Source organism: Poecilia reticulata, chromosome 1 (genome assembly GCF_904066995.2).
Source record: "Poecilia reticulata chromosome 1, P_reticulata-male-v2, whole genome shotgun sequence".
NCBI lineage: Eukaryota > Metazoa > Chordata > Actinopteri > Cyprinodontiformes > Poeciliidae > Poecilia > Poecilia reticulata.
The window spans coordinates 3,753,897-3,773,776 of record NC_088830.1 but is presented as its reverse complement, the minus strand read 5'-3'; the positions used below and the strand labels follow the sequence as shown (position 1 = coordinate 3,773,776).

Below are 19,880 nucleotides of genomic sequence, written 5' to 3'. Positions count from 1 at the left end.
ACCTGTAAATCCTCTGTGTGCTAATTTCCCCAGGGATCCTTTTTTTGTATTTGACATTTATTGAGGTTTTTAGTGCTGTGTAATTTGTTGTGTGTGTGTGTATGTGTATAAAGCTGCATAGCTAAATTCATTTTGCACTGGCTCTCAAAAATATATCCCTGTTAAAATGCCATGATTTTTGATGTAAGAAAAAATCATGGCAGCTTGATAGAGAGACAGCTGGATAAAATATTTATTTTCACATATGTCAAAACTCTCTGTCTGTGGTGACAGTGTGATATGAGAGATAAACTGTGAAGAAACTCAAGTTCCTCTGCATTCTCCCAGTGCTAAATAGAAACAACCAATCAGAGCCAGGAGGAGGGTCTTAGCACTGTCAGTCACCCTGTAGGTGGCGCTGCTCATCCCCTTTACTCTGCTATGCTCCAGCTTCTTCCTGATAGCAGAGCCGATCATGAATGCTAAGGCTAGTTAGAATACCCGATAACAGCGGATAAATGGTATTCCTGTAGCTGTAGAGTTTTTTCTCTGCCATTAGCACATTTAGCAGCGAGCACATGAGGATTATTAACAGCGCTAAGGCCCTCCTCCTGGCTATGACTGATTGTTTTTGACTGGAAGCGGTGCATTTCTTCAGAAGGCAACAGCAGCTCAGGGACGAGGAGGAGATTGATCGTTTCACAGATTATCTGTCTTATATTGTACTGTCGGGACATAGTGACAAAAAATAAATAAATAAATATATATATATATATATATATATATATATATATATATATACACACACATACACATATAAACAGCATATATAGGTGGATATATGTTGTTAACCAATTCTTTGTGGCATTCTCTTTGACTGAAAGGTGGTGGCCGAGGATTCCGATGGACCGTCCCACAATCACATCCGCTACTCCATTGTGGACGGCAACCAAGGCAGCCCGTTCACCATGGAGCCGCTGCGCGGGGAGCTTAAAGTTGCTCGCCAGCTGGACAGAGAGAGAGTAAGTGGAGCAGCCGATACTTCCTGGCTGTTCTCATGCAATGTAATCCATTGAGGAACTAATTGCAGTGAATGCAAAATCCAATCAGACTCATGCTGACTTAATAGGGAGGCTTGTTTAGTGATTTGCATTATTGCTTAGAAGAGCACTTTTGTTCATGTACAGTAACTCCTGCTCTGTGTTTCCCCCAGATGTCTGGGTACACTCTGAAGGTGGTCGCCGTGGACAACGGGGTGCCCCCTCTGTCCAGCAGCGCCATAATCAACATTGACATCTCAGACGTCAATGATAACCCACCCCTTTTCTCCCAGGCCAACTACAGCCTCATCATCCAGGTGAGAGGGGGTAGAGGGGGGTCAGTGCAGATTGCTGATTAGAGTGAAAAAGATAGATGGAGAGGGAGGAAGAGACGAGGGGCTGCAGGAGGGATCGCAGCGGACACGGAGAGAGATTAGGAGAAAGAAATAACGGAAGGCTTTGCGAGCAGAATATCAAGAAGGAGGAGGATGGAGGAAGAACAAAGGTAGGAAGAAGGGAGAAGCAGGGGGATTGAAAGACAGAGGTTGAATCTTAAAGCGCAGGAACACAGATCAGGGATGGAGGGAGTGAAGGAGAGGGAAATCTACAAGGTGGAAAGATGAGAGGGGATGGCTTATTAGAGGAAGGGGGGGGAGGATAAGAAACATTAAAGGGAGCTGCATCAATAGAGTGGCGGAAGCTCAGTAGAAGAGAGAATGCTTTCTTCCCTCAGCATTTAGGAAAGATAGTAAAGCGACTGATGCACTAAAGTTAACTGATTAATGAACTCAGCAAGTTTAGACTTTTGTGAGAAGGATGAATACGCTAAACTAGTGGAGCATGCTATTAACTGATAATTATATCTATAATTATGAAAGTGAACATCCAGAGCTCCTACATGTCAATCCTACATCCATAAATCCATGCAGCCTTTGGCCAAACACGCATCATGAAAACTTATATTTGAATATTTTACACGGGACTAGAACACACCAAAAGTCTATCCTGGAAGTTCCTCCAAAAATGTGTTTGATTCCCTGGTGGTGGGATGAGGAACATCAGGTATGACACTAAGACTATTTGGACATTCTTACTATGGATGCACATTGGGTATTTATATGGCTTTTACAACTTGGCTCAAAATTCATTGAACAGATAATTCAATGAAATAATTATGTTTACCTATCTCAAATGTCCTCTTACAACACTTCATAAAACAAAGCTAAACAGTTAGAACAAAGGAAAACGGCTGCCACATATCAGCCAATTTCATATAACTGAGACGATTTATGACTGTCAGGGTTTCCAAAGAATTGTATGATATTTACTTTATACTGGATTCAATTTGCAACTCATTTATTTATGTAATCAGTGGACAGAACACATGCCAGCTTGCTGCAGAGCATCAGATCTGAACATTGCTTCACCTCTTCACTGCCTGTGCTTTATGGCCTATTAGGGTTTGATCAAAGTATTGCAGTAAATTCTCTTAAATCAACTATGAGGGGGAAAATCCAGAGCTACACATACTGAAAACACCCACAGGAAGATCGATAGCTTTTTTTTTTAGCTCTACAGAATGAATGTAATGGGTTACAAAAGATTCAATAGATGTCAGATGTGAACATTATTCAGGCGCAGAAAGGAGAACACTTTCTTTTCAAACTTATGCTGTTCTTTTAACTTCTACTGTCTGATCAGTCAGAGCCAACAGAGACTTTAGAAACATAAATAATCATGGAGGTAGCTCTTCTTTTGTCCAGTTGGAAAAACTATGAAAAGTCAGAAATGGTCAGCATTAAAGCAGAACCTTCCAGAAGCCGGATGCTTCAAGCTAAGCTCTGTCATTAACATGTCATCTGTATTACTCACAAACTATTTTTAAAAGAACACAGAGGTGTCATTGATCTGGTCTTACTTTATTTGTTGCCTTGATGAAATTAGAAATAGATGCAAACACACACACACACACACGCGCACACACACACCCACACACACACGCACACAATGTACTCATTTTAATGGATATGTTTACAGGAGTATGTTTGAAAGTCAGAAGAATGTCCTTTTAGTCCTAAGGGTTTTTAAATAATTGATAGCTGAATGTTTCTGGTAGATAAGAAGCAAAAGGTAATAAATTCCAGCTGACCAGCTGAAATAAACTGAAATAAAAGCTTGCAATGTGTCATTCTCTATGTAGTGACTGTCGTGAGTTTCAAAACTATTCTGATTGACTGAGATGCACCTATAGTCCATAGAGGTGGGATCAGTTTCAGATGGCCTTTTGTCCAGCTCAGAGATTCTCTTTCAGTCCACAAAGCAGCATTGATGCATTTCAGAAGTCAATGACTTCAAGCAAAGCACGTCTCTTCATCACACCTCTTGTGACTCTCAGGAGAATCGACCAAAAGGCACCAGCATTCTTCAGCTGACCGTGAGCGATCGAGACGCTTCACACAACGGCCCACCTTTCACCTTCACCATCGTGGAGGGGAACGAGGGCGGCGTTTTCCACATCAACCAGCAGGGAGCGCTGGTGACCACGGGGGTGCTGAGCAGGAAATCTAAAGAGCACTACTTACTTCAAGCGCAGGTGAGTCACAGAGCCGAGGTGAGACGAGGGTCGGCGGTTTGCATCAATTTAAACTTTGGAGCTTCGGCAGATTTCTGTTTATCCACATTCTTTTCCCTCCTGCCTTTCATCGCTTCTCCAAGCAGTCTGAACCCCCCTGCAGTATTTTGCTGAGAGCTTGCTGCACCAAGAGCAACTTTACCAGAGAAGCTGAATAGAAGTAAAATCTAATTTGATTTGATTTGAATATAAATAGACATCACTCAATCAATCAGTCAAGTTTATTTTTATAGAACATTTCAGCAGCAAGGCAGTTCAAAGTGCTTTACATCTCTTACATTAAAACATAAAAACATCAAAAACACATCAACAGTTGTGAAAGCCAATAACCAATATTGCATTTTGTCACGAGTTATTGTTAAAATCATCATTACATTTCTAATATGTTTTTCAATGTTTTATTAATTATGGCTAAATAGGTGGATTTTTAGTGTTGATTTAAAGGAACTCAGCATTTCAGCTATTCTACAGTTTTCTTGAAGTTTGTTCCAGATTTGTGGTGCATAGAAGCTGAATGCTGCGTCACCAGAACTAGAACCAGAGACCCGAGAGGTCTGGAAGGTTGATACAACAACAGCAGATCTTTAATGTATTATGGTGCTAAACCGTTTGGTGATTTATAAACTAACAGAATTATTTTAAAAGTCTATAAAAGTCCACAGCTGCTTCAAAGCACCTTATAGGCGACTAAATAGGACAGAGAGCAGCTTTGATTTGGCTCTGTCACGTGTTACCTCGGTGGAAGGGAACAGAGGAGAAATGTGTGGGCAGATGGGACATGAAAAGTGTGATGTCGTTGTGCACACAAGACTCAAGCTCTGATTTGAGTCATTGCTGTTGGTTGTTTTCCTGCTGAACCAACAGCTAAATCTCGTGAAAGTGTGGTTGTTAAGATGTTTCATCTCGTTAATGTTTTGTTGGCTCTCTGTATCTGGTGCATTTGCAATGTGTGGATGCTGTAAGCCGAGGGACTGAGGCAGCAGTGGAAGAGTTTGACTGCCCTCTGGTGTTGGAAGGCAGGTAAAGCCTCACCGTCCTGCTCTCCTGTGCAGGTGTCCGACAGTGGCAAGCCCCAGCTGTCCTCCACCGCCTTCGTCAGCGTGCGAATCATCGAAGAGAGCGTTTATCCCCCCGCTGTACTCCCGCTGGACATTTTTGTCTCTGTTGCTGGCGATGAGTACCCCGGGGGCGTGTTGGGAAAGATCCACGCCACTGACCAGGACATCTACGACACCCTCACCTACAGCCTCGCTGCTCCCGCTTCCTCTCCAGCAGACGAGAGCGGAGCCTTGTTTTCGGTGTCGGCCTCGGACGGCAAAATCATCGCCCTGCGACCGCTCGACGTGGGCCAGTACCCTCTGAACGTGACGGTGACCGATGGACGCTTCACAACGCCAGCGGACGTCAATGTGCACATTCGCCAAGCGGCTCGTCAGGCCTTGGACAACTCCATTGCGGTGCGCTTCGGAAGCATTGCCCCAGAGGAGTTCATTGGGGACTACTGGAGGAACTTCCAGCGGGCACTCAGGAACATCGCCGGGGTCCGCAGGAGCGAGGTCCAGTTGGTGAGCCTTCAGCCAGAGCAAGGAGATCTGGACGTCCTGCTGACTCTGGAGAGATCTGGGAGCCCCTACCAGTCCCAGGAGGTAAGACCAGCCAGAACAGGAAGTTTCAAAAAGGTGTATTTATTTTTCACTCATGAGATTTTATTAATTTTGTATAATTTTAAAATCAGCGGTCTAAATTATTATTTTTAGGCAACCTATTTCTTTATTATTATGTAAAATCAACTTTTTTGAGTGTATAATGTTATTTCCTCATCAAAAACATACATGGATTCTTTCAAAGATGTTTGAGAAATCCTTTAGTCTCTCATGGAAACCATTCAGCTGAGCAAAACTATTGGTGGGACCAAGCTCCGCCTTTAAGGCACAGCTCCTCCTCAGAGTTGCAATTTCTAATCTTCTGAGCTTCAACTTCACAGAGCAGCCCTCTCAGCTCCTTCAGACTAGCCAGCAGCAATTAACAAACACCCAGTGGAACTGAGCATCTGCTGAGATTATAATACAAGTTACTTCTCAGTGAAACTCTGGTAAAAACATTAAAGGCTTAATAGAGGAGCCGTGTTGTGATGACTTCCTGAATTCGGAGTTTCCGAAAGAGACATAGTTTGTAAAGAGTCAGAGGCCCAATTTCAAGGCATTAAATTATGAAGTCAAATTTATTTGTTGTCATATTTCATATTCATATAATTTTTATAACTGAAGGTAAGATAGGTAGCGAGCAGGAAGAACCAAATCTGCTCCTGGAGGGCTGACAGTTTTCAATGCGTCTCTCCTCCAACACGGCTGATTCAAATGCTCCAACTACAGCCTCAGTATGTAAAGCCTTTTGCAGAGGTCTGCCAATGAACCATCATTTGATTCATGTGTGGTTAGCCAGGGAGAGAACTATAGCATGCAGAACACCGGCCACTGAGGACTGACTTTGGACACTCCGGTCACACTAATCCCTTTGACTGAGTCATTTTCTGCTGAATTTTCATCAGGTTGTCTTCCGCAAGCTGAACTCCTCTGCGGCTATGATCGAGGACATGATCGGGGTTCGCATCGTGCGCGTGGTTCAGAAGCTGTGTGCGGGTCTGGATTGCCCGCTGCACTTCTGCGACGAGGTCGTCTCTCTGGATAAAACCGCCATGTCCACGTACAGCACCGCCCGCCTCAGCTTTGTCACGCCGCGGCACGTGAGGACGGCCACGTGCCAGTGTGACGGTACTTCAATCACACACACACACACACACACGCACGCACACACACACACACACACACGCGCGCGCACGCCCGCACACACACACACACACACACATTGGGTGTTTTGTTCCATTAAGTCTCCTGTTGATAACTGTGGTGTGTCGTGACATTTAGGCGGTAAGTGTCCTGTCCTGAACAACCTGTGTGAGAACAGCCCCTGTCCAGAGGGGATGGACTGCGTGGCTGACCCCAGAGACACCATCTACAGCTGTGTGTGTCCGGAGGCCAAAACGGGCAAATGTTCCGGTAGGAACTTTTCTTTTTTATATATTAAAACCTTTTCTACATGAACCGCCGTCTCTGGAGTTGTAAAGTTGCAGTGCATTAGCTGACCTGATAAATGTACAAATAGAGTCTACAAAAATAAATTAGCTTATTGTAAACATGCAATGGAAATGTTTGTTTTTTTTTACATCACACAATTCACATGATCTACAACAGATGTTACTAATGTCAGTAAAGATGAGGAAGACAACAGGAAGTGGTAGGAGGAAGATGGCAGGGCATGTTTAATGACTTATTGTGTGAAATAACTTTTTCACATGTAATTTTAATTGCATTTTTTATGAAAACACCAAAATTTTGCACACATTTGTAATGGAATTAGATTTAGTAGACAGTAGCTGGTGGTGCCACTCACCTAAAACGCTGAAAATTGTCTCATTTCATTGGCTGGTTGATTTCTCTCTGCATCTAGAACCCCCCTCCCCCCACAAAAAAAAAAAAACAATGTGTACTTGTTTGTCATTGTTTGTGTGAGAACATTTTAGGTAGATGCTGAGAGACAAAATACAAACAACTCGTCAACACTGTAAATGTAAATGTTAGATGCTAACAGTGCTAAAGTAAACTATCAGCTCCATGGTTACTATTGATGCTAATATACGAGGCTATTTGACTTTCTGACATTTTTCTTTCTGTGCAAAACTCAAAAAGCTTTTCTTTTTGATCGATGTTGGTCAGGTCTTCACTCCTGAACCCCGTGTTGTGTCATCTAGTCTCCTGAGCTCCAGTGTTGGTTTTGTAGTGCTTTGCTTCTCTTGCTGTTCTCAGTAAATGTTGTTTTTTTTGTCTCAGATGGTCACTCACTGACCTTCGGTGGAAACGGTTATGTGAAGTACCGTCTGATGGAGAACGACAACAAGGAGCTGATGAAGTTGTCTCTGAGGCTCCGGACCTTCTCCAGCCACGCCACTGTCATGTACGCGAAAGGGACAGACTACAGCATCCTTGAGGTGTGTTCAAACTCATTATGTAGTCGCGTCTTCAAATTTGAACCTTTGTCCTCCACATTTAAAGAGCCGCATAAGGAAACAGACCTCGCCCTTTCTCTGAGCCCATTCTGTCTGAGACTTGAAGGGTTCAAAGGGCATTTAAAAGCTCCATTCACACGCCTCACTATGGGAATGTGGCTAGCTGGGAGGGGAAAAAAACTAACGCAAACTATTTTAGTAGTGAAGGGAAGCAGACAGGAGTTTTACACACATTCCATTTTCAGTCTGTCTGGAGGAGCGCTCTGCATGCCAGACAAAGAGGCATTTAAGTTCCAGGCTGCCATCTAAGGATTTTAACACCAATTGTTTTCATATTTTAGATGTTTGAAGAGAATAAAGCTTCCTTTAGTGTCTAAATGAAGCTTTATTCATTTAGACACTAGGATGAGACGATTTTTCAGCTGTATGAAAATGAGTGTTTTTCTCAAAACTGCGAAAAACAGTTTTGCGAGCTGAGACCAGGTTACATGATTGGCCTGCTGACATTTCCTGCACATTTAGAGTTTGTTCCAACTCTGGAACTCAGCAGCGTTTCGTCTCTTGAAACAGATTGTAAACGGACGCCTGCAGTACAAATTTGACTGCGGCAGCGGCCCCGGCCTGGTGTCGGTCCACAGCGCCCAGGTTAACGACGGGGAGTGGCACTCTGTCTCCCTGGAGGTGGACGGTAATTATGCCAAGCTGGTGCTGGACCAGGTGCACGCCGCCTCGGGCACGGCTCCAGGCACCCTGCGCACGCTCAACCTCGACAACAACATTTACTTCGGCGGACACGTCCGCCAGCACTCCTCGCAGCGCCTGGGCCGCAGCCTGCCCGTCGCCAACGGGCTGCGCGGCTGTATGGAGGCCATGGCACTGAACGGCCTGGAGCTGCCGCTGAACAGCCGGGCGCGGCGGGCGCAGGCCGTGCTGGAGGACATGGTGGACGTGGCCCCGGGCTGCGCCCTCGCGCCTGAGGAGAGTTGCTCCAGCAACCCCTGCACCAACGGAGGGAGCTGCGTCTCTTTGGCCAATGGAGGTGAGTCTTTCCCTGCTCCTTTGATCATCTGCACCAGTTCACATCGACCCTAAGCCAGAAGAATCATAAATTATAGACAGAAGAGATACATCAAGGCAGTCTCATCTGCAGGTTTTTTTTTAAAGAAATATGCAAAATTTGTTCAGATTTACACGAAACACCTGCATAATTAAAGAAAAAAATCCCATTCCTCATCAGAATTCTGATTGCAAGAATATTACGCTCAGCGCCTCATCCTCATTAGCCTTCTTTTTCCTGAACTCCACAGGATACTTCTGCAAGTGTCCTTCCTCCTTCATGGGCTCCCAGTGTGAGCTTGCAATAAGCCCCTGCACCTCCAACCCCTGCCTGTACGGCGGCACCTGTGTTCCCCGCGCCGACGACTTCTACTGCCAGTGCCGAGGCCAGTACTCTGGACAGAGGTAACGGTGATAGGAATGTGTTAAATAAATCAGCCCAGCTTCCATGTGTGATTTCTAATGTATGAAAACCTTCCCTCTCATCTCATGTGTAGATAAAATTTTTTGGTGGAAGGAATTTTGTGTTAATTTGAGGATTTTAGTGATTTATTTGATTGTACTACTCCAGTAACTTTTGAAAAACAGACATTGGATGCAAAAGTGAATTTGTTTCTTTTTCTTATCCAGAAACAGTCATATCTATACATTCAAAACATGAAGGTCCTCTACTAATGGTTAATGGTTGCTTAGGAACCGTCCACTACACCCATCCATAAGCTTGTTGGTTAACTTTACTACATTGGTTACATTACACGTACTGGGATTTGATGTGTCGGTTTAGTAGAAATAGTTTTTCTTTATAAAACAGGAGGATAAACACATATAGGTCAAGTTGCTTTGCAAATAATTTTCCGAAAAATTTAGTTTTTTTATTATGTTCAACTCATTTATCGTTGCAAGACCCGGACATAGAAAGACCTGAAAAAATGTTCCAATTTGTGTGAGTCCTCTGGAGATGAACATGTTCTGCTTTGAGTTTTTTTTTTTTGTTTGAGTAAGGCTTGCCAAAAATGTAACATTAAAATTATAATATAAAATATTTAGCATTTTGTGAAAGTGTTGCACATAAATTATATACACATACATATTTTAGACGTTATAATGATCACCCCAAAATTTCTACTTGTTGGTTTTTCTGGCTCAGTAACCCCAGAGATCCTGCTCAACCACAGTTTCTCCAGTTGTGTTATTTTTTTTACCTTATTAGTATTTCCTATCCAATAGCATTCCAAAACTCAACTATAGTGTTCAATCTCTTAACTTTGAGTAAAAAAACAAGAAGAAGTCAACCTGTGTCCATCTTTTTTAAAAAGAGATTAATATTACAACTCTGGGTCTTATGGGGCAAAGATCATCTAGAGATCTTTAATCCGTTCTTCTTTGCCAAAAAGTTCAAGCTCAGTCAGACTGAATGTGAATATTTTTAAGGTAGCCGATTGCACTAGGTTTTATTTAGGAGAGTCAGAGTAAAAGAGTTTGACTACAAATACACATTTTTCATATTTGAAAATAAAAAGTACATGTTATTTTTTTCTCCATTTCACAATAATCTACTTCCTTATGTTGGTCACATCAAATGCAAAATAAAAGACAACACAAAATGCTTTCTTTAGAGATGTAGATTACAAAATGATTTCTGTCAACACATCTCAGAAGTGAAGCTCCTGTCCATCCTCACTTTCCTCAGGTGCCAGTTGGGGCCGTACTGCAGAGACAACCCCTGTAAAAACAGCGGGACGTGTATCGACAGCCTGGACGGTCCGGTGTGCGAGTGTGTAGCTGGTTTCCAGGGAGACAGGTAAGTCTGTTTGGACTCAAATTCTCCATCTGGATCAGTTCGACGCTTTGCATCAGAACCTCACCGAATCCCTCTCCGTTCTGTCCAAGGTGCCTGAGCGACGTCGACGAGTGCATCAAGAACCCGTGTGCCAACGGAGGCCAGTGTCAAAACACCTACGGCTCCTTTAAGTGCAACTGCTCTCTGGGTTTCCGCGGGCAGAAGTGTGATCTCCCAGAGGAGGTGCAGAATCAGTTCGTCTCCACCCCCTGGAACATCGGCCTGGAGGAGGTGATCGGCATCGCGGTCTTCTTGTTCAGCATCTTCATCCTGGTCCTCTTCTTCATCTTCATCCGCAAGAGAGCGTGCCGCAGCAAGTCGAAGACGGGCGGCGCCGACAAACACCCTGGCGGCTCCGGCGTGCCTCACTCCTTCCTCCAGAGGCCGTACTTTGACTCCAAGCTCAACAAGAACATCTACTCTGACATCCCCCCTCAGGTCCCCGTGCGCCCCATCTCCTACACTCCCAGCATTCCCAGCGACTCGCGGAACAACCTGGACAGGAACTCGTTCGAAGGCTCCACCATCCCGGAGCACCCGGAGTTCACCACTTTCAACCCGGATTCTGTTCACGGACACCGGAAAACCGTGGCGGTGTGCAGCGTGGCGCCCAACCTGCCCCCGCCCCCTCCATCCAACTCTGTGTCAGACAGCGACTCCATACAGAAACCCAACTGGGACTATGACTACGACAGTAAGTCCGCTTCCCTCTGGCTGCTGTTAAACTAAATCTAACTTATTACATTGTGTGGAAAGTAGAGCTGTCAAAATTAACACGTTGTAACTTTAATAAAAAATATGTTTTTTACATATTTGTTAAAGCTCAGTTTGTTCTGATGGTATGTTATGAAAAGCTTGATCTCCTCCACCTCCTCCCTCAGCTGCCCTGCGGTGCTCAGAACACAGGAAAAAACCCAAAATTATTTTACTGTTGTAGACAAAACAATGTAGCAAATTATCTTTTTACATGCAGCTATTCACAACTTAAGCAACTCTAATCTGCTTTGAAGAAATACAAAATATGAATAAACATAAAAACAAAGCATCAAAGTCATGAGAAATTAACAGATAGCCTTAATAAAAATATTTGTAAATAAATAGACTTAATAACGAAGTTTATTTATTTTAAAAATTATTTAATCAGGATTAATTCACAGCAACCCTGTTGTTAATCAGCTTAAAAGTATTCATCGTTTGACAGCCTTAGAGGAAAGCGGTGATGCCCAATCTGAATTGAGTATTTATTATATTTGTCTATTTGAGTAAAAACATGCCTTGTGTATCCCAATGCTTGGTTGATTTGCTTCTCTGCAGCTAAAGTGGTGGACTTGGATCCCTGCCTGACCAAGAAGCCGGTGGAGGAGAGCGCCTGTCAGCTGTACAACACCAGAGGCAGCATGTCAGAGGTCCACTCGCTCAGCTCCTTCCAGTCAGAGTCATGTGACGACAACGGTACGCCGCCGTCAGTTCAGGACCCGCTAACCTGACAGCTCTCTACATTTTTAACATTCAGGCATTTTGTAACGAGTTTATTCTTGTTTTATGTGGTGCCTGGTAAATTTACAGCTAACACTTAGAATTTTTTATTTTTTTATTCTTTTTGCATGTGCTGAATAAATGCCCCGGTAGTGGCTGTGGGGTCACATGACTTTGTTTTTCTGTTTCTTTTCGCTGCGGGGCTTCAGCTCCCATATGGATCAAATCGGTCCACAGATCCAGAACCAGGTTTTAAGCAGGGGGTCCGGCCTGTAAGTCCTCAGTCACTGTCCATGCAGACGGAAGAATCACAAGTCCCCCGTCTGATCAGTTCTGCTGAGATTACTGATTGGAAAACATAGAAACCATTTAGGACCCGGCTCTTTGTTCTCACTCTGTGACGTTATTTCAGAAAGAAGACGGATGTTTCAAAGTTGCTCATCGCTTCCTTTGATTTGACATTTTTTCCTGAATATCCTTTATTTTCTCTTTTTCTGTTTGTTTCTGTTCTTTTTTGGTGAATTTAGAGACAAAAGGATGTTTAACATCGAAGAGTATTTTACCAGGGTACTCTTATTTCTCTTCCGTTCTCCCATCTTTTCATTTAAATTTTCTCGTTTTCACCTACTGGTTCATCTCAGTCAATAAGAATATCATCTAATAGTATTTACTTTTAAATAATACAATTCAAATTGTCAAACTTATCTATATTTATCACACAGTGGTATATTTTAAGCATGTGCTTTTGATTTTCTTTGCTGACAACGAGCAAAACCCACAAATTCAGTTTCTTGTACAATTTCAATATTACGGAAAACATCTAAAAAATACATATTGTTAAACAGAATTGATATTTTGAGTCCATATTGTTGTCTACATAATCATTGGGGGAATGGCTGACTTGACAGTGATTCAGCAATGACAAAGCCCCCAAAAGCATTTTGCAACAGAAGTTGGCAATCATATGAATGAAAGGTTTAGTGGAAGGATAAAATGCTGATAGGGATAGCTGTAGTGTTCGAAGGATTTTGGGACTCTGATTTTTTGACAGTTTTGCACAGGTTTGTAATAGAAATGCAGCCATCATCACAACTAGCAGAACTAAGTAAAAGGCTTTGACTATATTTCTTTGATATTCTTAACAAGAGTTTCAGTTTTTCCAATGAAATGACTCAATAAATTAACTTTTTGATGGTATTTTATTTGCTGAGATGCACCTGTAGATGATGAAGGTCAGTCCATCATCACTTAGTTCATCTACACCTTCCAAAATCAGAACATATCCAAATCTGACAGAAAAAAACAGTTTATGTTTGGATCTCTGGGGAATTCCCCTGATTCTTCCATCTGTACTGTGAGTGGCTCCCTCTGGTTCTCAGTACATAGTCGCTGTGTGTTATGTTGTACAGTCAGAACCTGACCCCTCCCCCCGTTCCCCCTCATCACCCTCTGACACGGTCTCATCCCAGCCATAACCCCCTCAGACTCAGTGCTGACGCTCCAAAGACTAAAAGTGTGTTAAGAGCAACCAGGACCCCGGTGTGTGCTGCCATCACTCCGACCACATTCCATCTGTGTTTGCTTGGTTTTTTGCTTTTTTGATAAATGAACAAGGCTTTCATTTTTACTAATGTCAGGTCTCTTTGATCCACTCTCCCCCCAACCCCCCTCTGCCTCTCACAAGCCTCCATTGTGACAGTAATCCACCTTGTCAATTCTGTTGTTGACACTGTGGAAGGAGAAGGTACTCTTCTGGCTTGTGTCCACCACTGCTGTTGTCCCTCTGTGTTTTGGTGTCCAGTGCAGGTTGAGACTCTGTCATTGTCTTACACAATCGGCCCTCGTCAAACTCTGGCCTCCTCATGTTTGGATGTAGATCGTTTTGGGCAGGAATGGGATGGTAATTTGGTGATTCATTTAAATGGTTCAGTAGCTTTTCAAAAACAGCCATTGGAATCAAATCTATACGTACAGGCTCAAATTCAAAACATGATATGTTTAATGGTATTATTATTATTATTATTATTATTATTATTATTATTATTATTATTATTATTATTATCCTGTTGAAACTCCATGTTGTCTCCAAGTTTCCACCGAGCTTAGATAAAAACTGAAAAAAGCACGGCGGTTCAAATACTGAGCAGAATCAAAATGGTTTCTAAAATTGTGTAGTTTCTCTGATACATCCTGATATTAGTAGGCTGTATGTATATATTTTAGCCCATAACTCATTTTTTATTTTTTTTTATTTTTCCTGTGTTATTAGAAATGAACTAGTAGAAGAATCATTCAGGTGAATCATTCTGAGCCCAAAATGAATCAGATATTTATGGCTGTATATAAAATCTCCTGACCAAAACTGTGTGTAGAAATTACAAAAGGAATATCACACACACCCCTGATGTGTAAGAAAATGACAAAGCTGCTATGCATTTTTTTTATTTGCGTCTCATTCCGCCCCCTCCTCTGTTTTGTTGTTAATCTCAGCGTATTGTTTGAGGTTTTAATGTGACTTGTTGTTTCTCTCTCTCCCCCTCCTGCCTCGCATAAAGAGTCTTTTTTGGCTCATGATCTCAAGAACCCGAGAGGTGACTTTTTACACGTTTGTTTGTCTGGTGGTCTGTGTTGCTCCTGATCCCATCCTGAAACGCTTTACCACTAACTCAAATCTGAAGCGAGAAGGTGTTGGCTGTGAGGTGAAGGTGACATCTTGTAAAGCGCTACCTCGCATGGTTTGAGGCTGCGACATAATGATTACTCAGTGCCTAACCGGATGTATTCCCATTGTGTTTGTTTGTGTCTGTTTTCTTTTTTTTTAATATTTCCATAATCTTAAATTTTCTTTTTCTACTATTAGCATATAAGGGTTTATTATATTAAAAGAAGACAAACAGATCTGCATTAGATGGATAATCTATCAGAAGCAGTAGCGTTAGATTATCATATTATCCCAAAGTGTGACTTTAATCTACTTTGGGTTTATTGCCGCGTGTATTGTAATATTTTTGTTACAAGATTCCAATTTTGGAATAGCTAGTAAGAGCTTGAAATGCTGTAGTCATGGTGACAGACATGGCGAGCAAAAAAAAGAAAAGAAAAAATCTACTCATTGTCTTTGGCTGCACAGCATATCGACTCCCAGTCAGGATTGTAATATTGACGTTTGCAGTTCATAAAACAGATTCTTTTATGAATTCTGTATTCTGGTTTGGACATTTACTTTATAAAAACAAAACTGGCTAATTTCTTCAACACAGATATTCATCAATCAATAAATGCATAACATGATGATCACTTTTTCCTGATATAATGCAGTCATAGTAGAAATGTTTTTAAATGTTCTAATTGAACCTTTAAGAGAAACATTAGCACTGACAGTGGATATAAGCAGCTAAATACGTTGTTTCTATGTTTAAGTTCACTGTAGTCACTGTTTCATAAAACCCACTGTTTGTATGTCTAACATAACTGTCACAATATGTCATCAATTTGCACTAAAAAAAAAATCAAGACAGACTCTAATCTCATGAATGAGCAGATAAATAGCTGTAAATAAATATAATTTTAACTCATTTGTTTGTAAAATGTAAAAAAAAATATTGCTATTTATGAGGGATGCACCGATCAACTTTTTTACATCCAATACCGATATCTGAGGTTCAATATTGACTGATACCAATCTGATACAGAAAATCAACACTGAACTGCTTAAAACCTGTCAGTTCATAAATGTACTGAATTAAAAATATATTTTCTAACTCCGCACCATTACATCACATTTAAACACACCAACAGCTTCACAAGCTTGGTCAAACATGTAAAAATAACTTTCATTTGTTCAGTCAGTTCAATAAGAAGCAGAACAGTCAAACTGAAACTGACAAAAACAACATGTTGACTATGTTGGTTAAACGTAAAAATAAACTGCAGCAAACTTATTTTAAATGGTTCAGAAAGTGCAATTAGGATTCTAAATATAACGTCAAATTATAAAGCCTGATGTCATTCAGAGCACAAAGCATAGAATTAGACTCAATAGATCTGCCAGTGATATACAATCTAGAATTTTTTTCAGATGGGATATTGGCATTGGATTGGTGCATCTATGCTATTTATTTGTCTAAACAACAACCTCTGTAACACATTAATAACTGGTGTGACCCAGAAGCTCCATGTTCTACTAAAACCAGCTTTTTATAACCTGAACATGGCAGAGTGTGACGAATGTCTGCAGGATGTAGAACATCTTTGTCTTCACACAGCAGTAGCTCCAGCATGACTTTGATTTTGAACATGAACATGTCTGACGTCTCCACTGCAGAGGCCTAATCTCTGTGTTTGTGCTGCGGCCTCTCTTTATCCGACAGGATATCACTGGGACACATCTGATTGGATGCCAAGTGTTCAGCTTCCTGGAATCCAGGAGTTTCCGCATTACGAGGTGGTGGAGTCTCCCGCGCCTCAGTACAACGACCCGAGCGCCATGGACACCGACTACTACCCTGGCGGCTTTGACATCGAGAGCGACTTCCCTCCACCGCCGGAGGACTTCCCCGTAAACGACGACCTCCCGCCGCCGCCTCTGCCGGAGTACGGCGACCGCTGCGACACGCTGCGCTCCCTGAACAGAGAGCTGGAGAAGCCCGGCTCAGGAAGCTCTGGCCGCCGGCGCCCGGCCCGGCCCCAGCTCTACAGCCTTAACCAGTACCTGCCGCACCACTCCTACCCAAGCGACTGCGGCGGTGGCGGCGACGCCGAGGGCCAGGGCGCATCCTCCGCTTCCGCTACCATCACCCCGGCCTCCACCGTGGGCAATGGTGGCTACAGAGGGGAGTACGCCTTAGGCTGCGGCCGGGACTTTGACTCTTCCGCTCTGGACGAAATGTCCATGTCTCTGTACGCCTCCACAGCCTCCTGCTCAGACATGTCGGCTTGCTGCGAGGAGTCGGAGGCCATGATAAGCGACTACGAGAGCGGCGAGGAAGGCCACTTTGAACAGCTGACCATCCCGATGCTGAACTCCCAACAGCACACTGAAGTCTGACACTGGATCCAAACAAAAGTGCCTGAACCCACAGCTACACATACCACCAACACTAATAACGCACAGTATGTGGACACCAGAGAGCACCACACACAGCAGAGAGCTGACCGTAGTTGGAAGGGGCGGCTGGGAGGTTCTGCTCATTCACTGCTTCGTCGTTTTGTAGCTTTCTGGATTTGGTCGTTTCTTAGAACGCTTTGAGCCCACTTTGACAACAAATGATTCAAAGTTCATCTCCATAAGCTACTGATAGTTTGCGACAATAAAATTATTATTTGATTTCAGTAGATAACAGGAGATTGCTTAAAATGATTTCCTTGTGATCAGTGATTCTAGGATGTCATCTTTCTTACAAAGCTGGTAGTTTGAGCTTCGGTACGAAGCCGTGTGCTTTTGATTGGTACGAAACTGAAGATGGGCCAAAGACATATAGCCTATATTATTTAATTTCTCTTTGGGATGAATAAAGTATTTTTTAATTGAATTGAACTGAACTGAATTGAAGTTGCTATCTGACTCTCTGAGTCATTACCAAAAATTCATTGAAACGTTTCGGTTCATCAAGGTCCCACATTTATCTGTCCTGCATCAAACCTACACAGTTAACAGCAGGTCGCTATGTTTTCCACAATTTCTGACATTTCTCACACATTCTGTTGGCCGGACAGAAAGGGCCGAAATGACAACAGTTTGGTACGAAACAGAGGCACGAATGAGCAGAAGGAGGAATGAGAGGCCAGAGAAAATACCAAGAGGTAAAAGGAGCCATTTTGTTGCTTCTACCTCTGCCCCTTTAAGATGACATCACCAATACTTTAAAGGAGACCTATTATGCTTTTCTTTCCTGTTCTAGAAATAGAATCCCCAGCTTGGATTTTCATGTGAGTCAAAGTTTCAATAATTAAAAAAAAGAAAAGAGTGAAAACAGTTAATTTGAGCAAAATCAGTTCAGTCTGAATCTGTTCGCAGCTTCAGCGCATCCATAAACATCAAACTAGATTGGAGAAACATTTGAGCAGAGTGATGTTCTGACCTTCTATGCACTAAAACTACTGAGAGGCAAACCGCAGAGCTTTACTGCCGGGTGAACCTTTGGTGTTCCAGACAGCAGGTGGCGCTACAGTTTCCTCACAAACACCTGCGAACTTGGGCATTTCTGAAGAGGAGCTGCAGGAGTTAGATGGGAAGTTTCATCTTGCTGTCACTGTTACAGTCCATGTTGTTGCAGTTTATTCTTTTACATTTCCGGGGATGTCATCTTTTTAGCTGGAGCTCATTTACAAAACAGATTTAACTCATTAAATCACTAAAACAAAACCTAAATAAATGAAATTAAGATTAAATCTCAAAGTTAATGGATGGAAAAAGACTGGATTTTTTTGTAAATTGTGCAGAAAATATAGAGTGGAGCAAAGTGGAGCTATAGGGGGAGAAAATAAAGAAAAAGCTGAAATGGAGTGTAATATGTCTCCTTTAAGTGTAACGTTTATCTTGCTAACAAGGTGAGTTTTCTGAAGGATCAACATTTCAGTGTAGAACAGAAAATCATCCTACAAAATAAAAATCGCGACAATATTTTTGTTTCGATAAGACAAAACAAAAAAAGACAAGCGAGATGTTTTTATACGAATCCTCATTTTCAGTGTAAATCTATGTGTACAGTTTTGATTTCAAAATTTACTAGGTTTTGTAGATATTCTATGCTTTTATTTTCAATGAAAAAAAATGATTAAATGGTGTGAAATCAGCCATTCTGTGCTTTCATCCACTAAAAAAAAAGGAGAAGCGAGGCTTTTCTTATCACAGTGTACTCGTAAAAAAGTTTATCGTCTCTAAATGCTCTTTGCAGAAATGGGTCTTCAGTGAACGACTGCATAATCTTGTTTTTTTTTTTTCTTCTGTTTGTACATTTTGATTCTGAAACTTGTTTATTTTTCCACTGAGATAATGGGACCCGATATATTTATAGTGCAGAGTTATTCATGGGCACCGGGGGGCGTTTTTCATGTGTCTGTGTGTCTGAGCAACTATGGTCTTGTAAAGGTTTTTATTGAGTACTGCCACAAGCTCACGCTTTCCTACTGGCAATAAATTATTCCTAAAAAATGCAAATTACTCTCTGGTGTGCTTTTTATTGTTGGAATGTTTTCATAACTGGCTTTCCGATGTGTTTGTGAAGTAATCCCTCTGTAATAGGTCTGCTGCAGGGTTTTTGTTCAAAAGTAGATTTATTGTAGACACTTTAATGACTTTATCTTAAAGTGATAGTTCAGATTTGTGTTTTTATTTGAGGCTTTGTCAGAAGGTTAAATTAAGTTCAAATCCTATCTGCATAGAGCAGATTTAATTTTTACTTTAAATGATAATGTAGATAAATAATCAGTCTCTTGATCTGTGAAATATCTCCACCAAAACTCCAAGAAACTATTTTTATTCTAAATTTAAAGAAGTGAAGGCATTCTTCCTATTAACAGAAATATATATTTATTTCATTCTAATTAAATCCACATCATAAAAAAATACATTTATTATTATTTACCCACCAATTTTCCAAATGATTTATCAAAGTGATACTAACACTAAAACTGAGGAGAAAATTCTCATTTTGAAATGAATATTTGAAATGAATATTAAATAAGTTGATATAAAGTTAAACTTTTATTTATATTTTTCTCTTTGGGTTTTAAAGAAACAAAATGTAGTCCAGTTTATCAGTTCTGATATCTGAAGTTAAAAGTTTCAGATAA

General features: G+C 41.7%; 1 protein-coding gene across 9 annotated transcripts in view; it reads left to right on the top strand.

Moving 5' to 3' along the window:
* The window catches only part of fat1a (FAT atypical cadherin 1a), a 97,804-nt gene extending 78,559 nt beyond the window's left edge, over window positions 1-19,245 (top strand). For 3 of the 9 annotated variants that reach the window (XM_008403969.3, XM_008403983.3, XM_008403961.3), the window contains 14 exons: window positions 864-1,001; window positions 1,193-1,336; window positions 3,415-3,612; window positions 4,704-5,297; window positions 6,200-6,422; window positions 6,576-6,707; window positions 7,539-7,696; window positions 8,285-8,753; window positions 9,022-9,175; window positions 10,461-10,571; window positions 10,661-11,304; window positions 11,925-12,062; window positions 14,642-14,677; window positions 16,457-19,245. In XM_008403969.3, the coding sequence (XP_008402191.2) occupies window positions 864-1,001; window positions 1,193-1,336; window positions 3,415-3,612; window positions 4,704-5,297; window positions 6,200-6,422; window positions 6,576-6,707; window positions 7,539-7,696; window positions 8,285-8,753; window positions 9,022-9,175; window positions 10,461-10,571; window positions 10,661-11,304; window positions 11,925-12,062; window positions 14,642-14,677; window positions 16,457-17,133 (3,816 nt within the window). In that variant the 3' untranslated portion in view covers window positions 17,134-19,245. Of the gene's footprint in view, window positions 1-863; window positions 1,002-1,192; window positions 1,337-3,414; window positions 3,613-4,703; window positions 5,298-6,199; window positions 6,423-6,575; window positions 6,708-7,538; window positions 7,697-8,284; window positions 8,754-9,021; window positions 9,176-10,460; window positions 10,572-10,660; window positions 11,305-11,924; window positions 12,063-12,295; window positions 12,359-12,613; window positions 12,636-13,770; window positions 13,845-14,641; window positions 14,678-16,456 lie in introns of those variants that run through there. The other 6 variants (XM_008403992.3, XM_008403979.3, XR_533182.2 and 3 more) reach the window with 5 other exon arrangements.
* The last annotated feature ends 635 nt before the right edge of the window (window positions 19,246-19,880 follow it).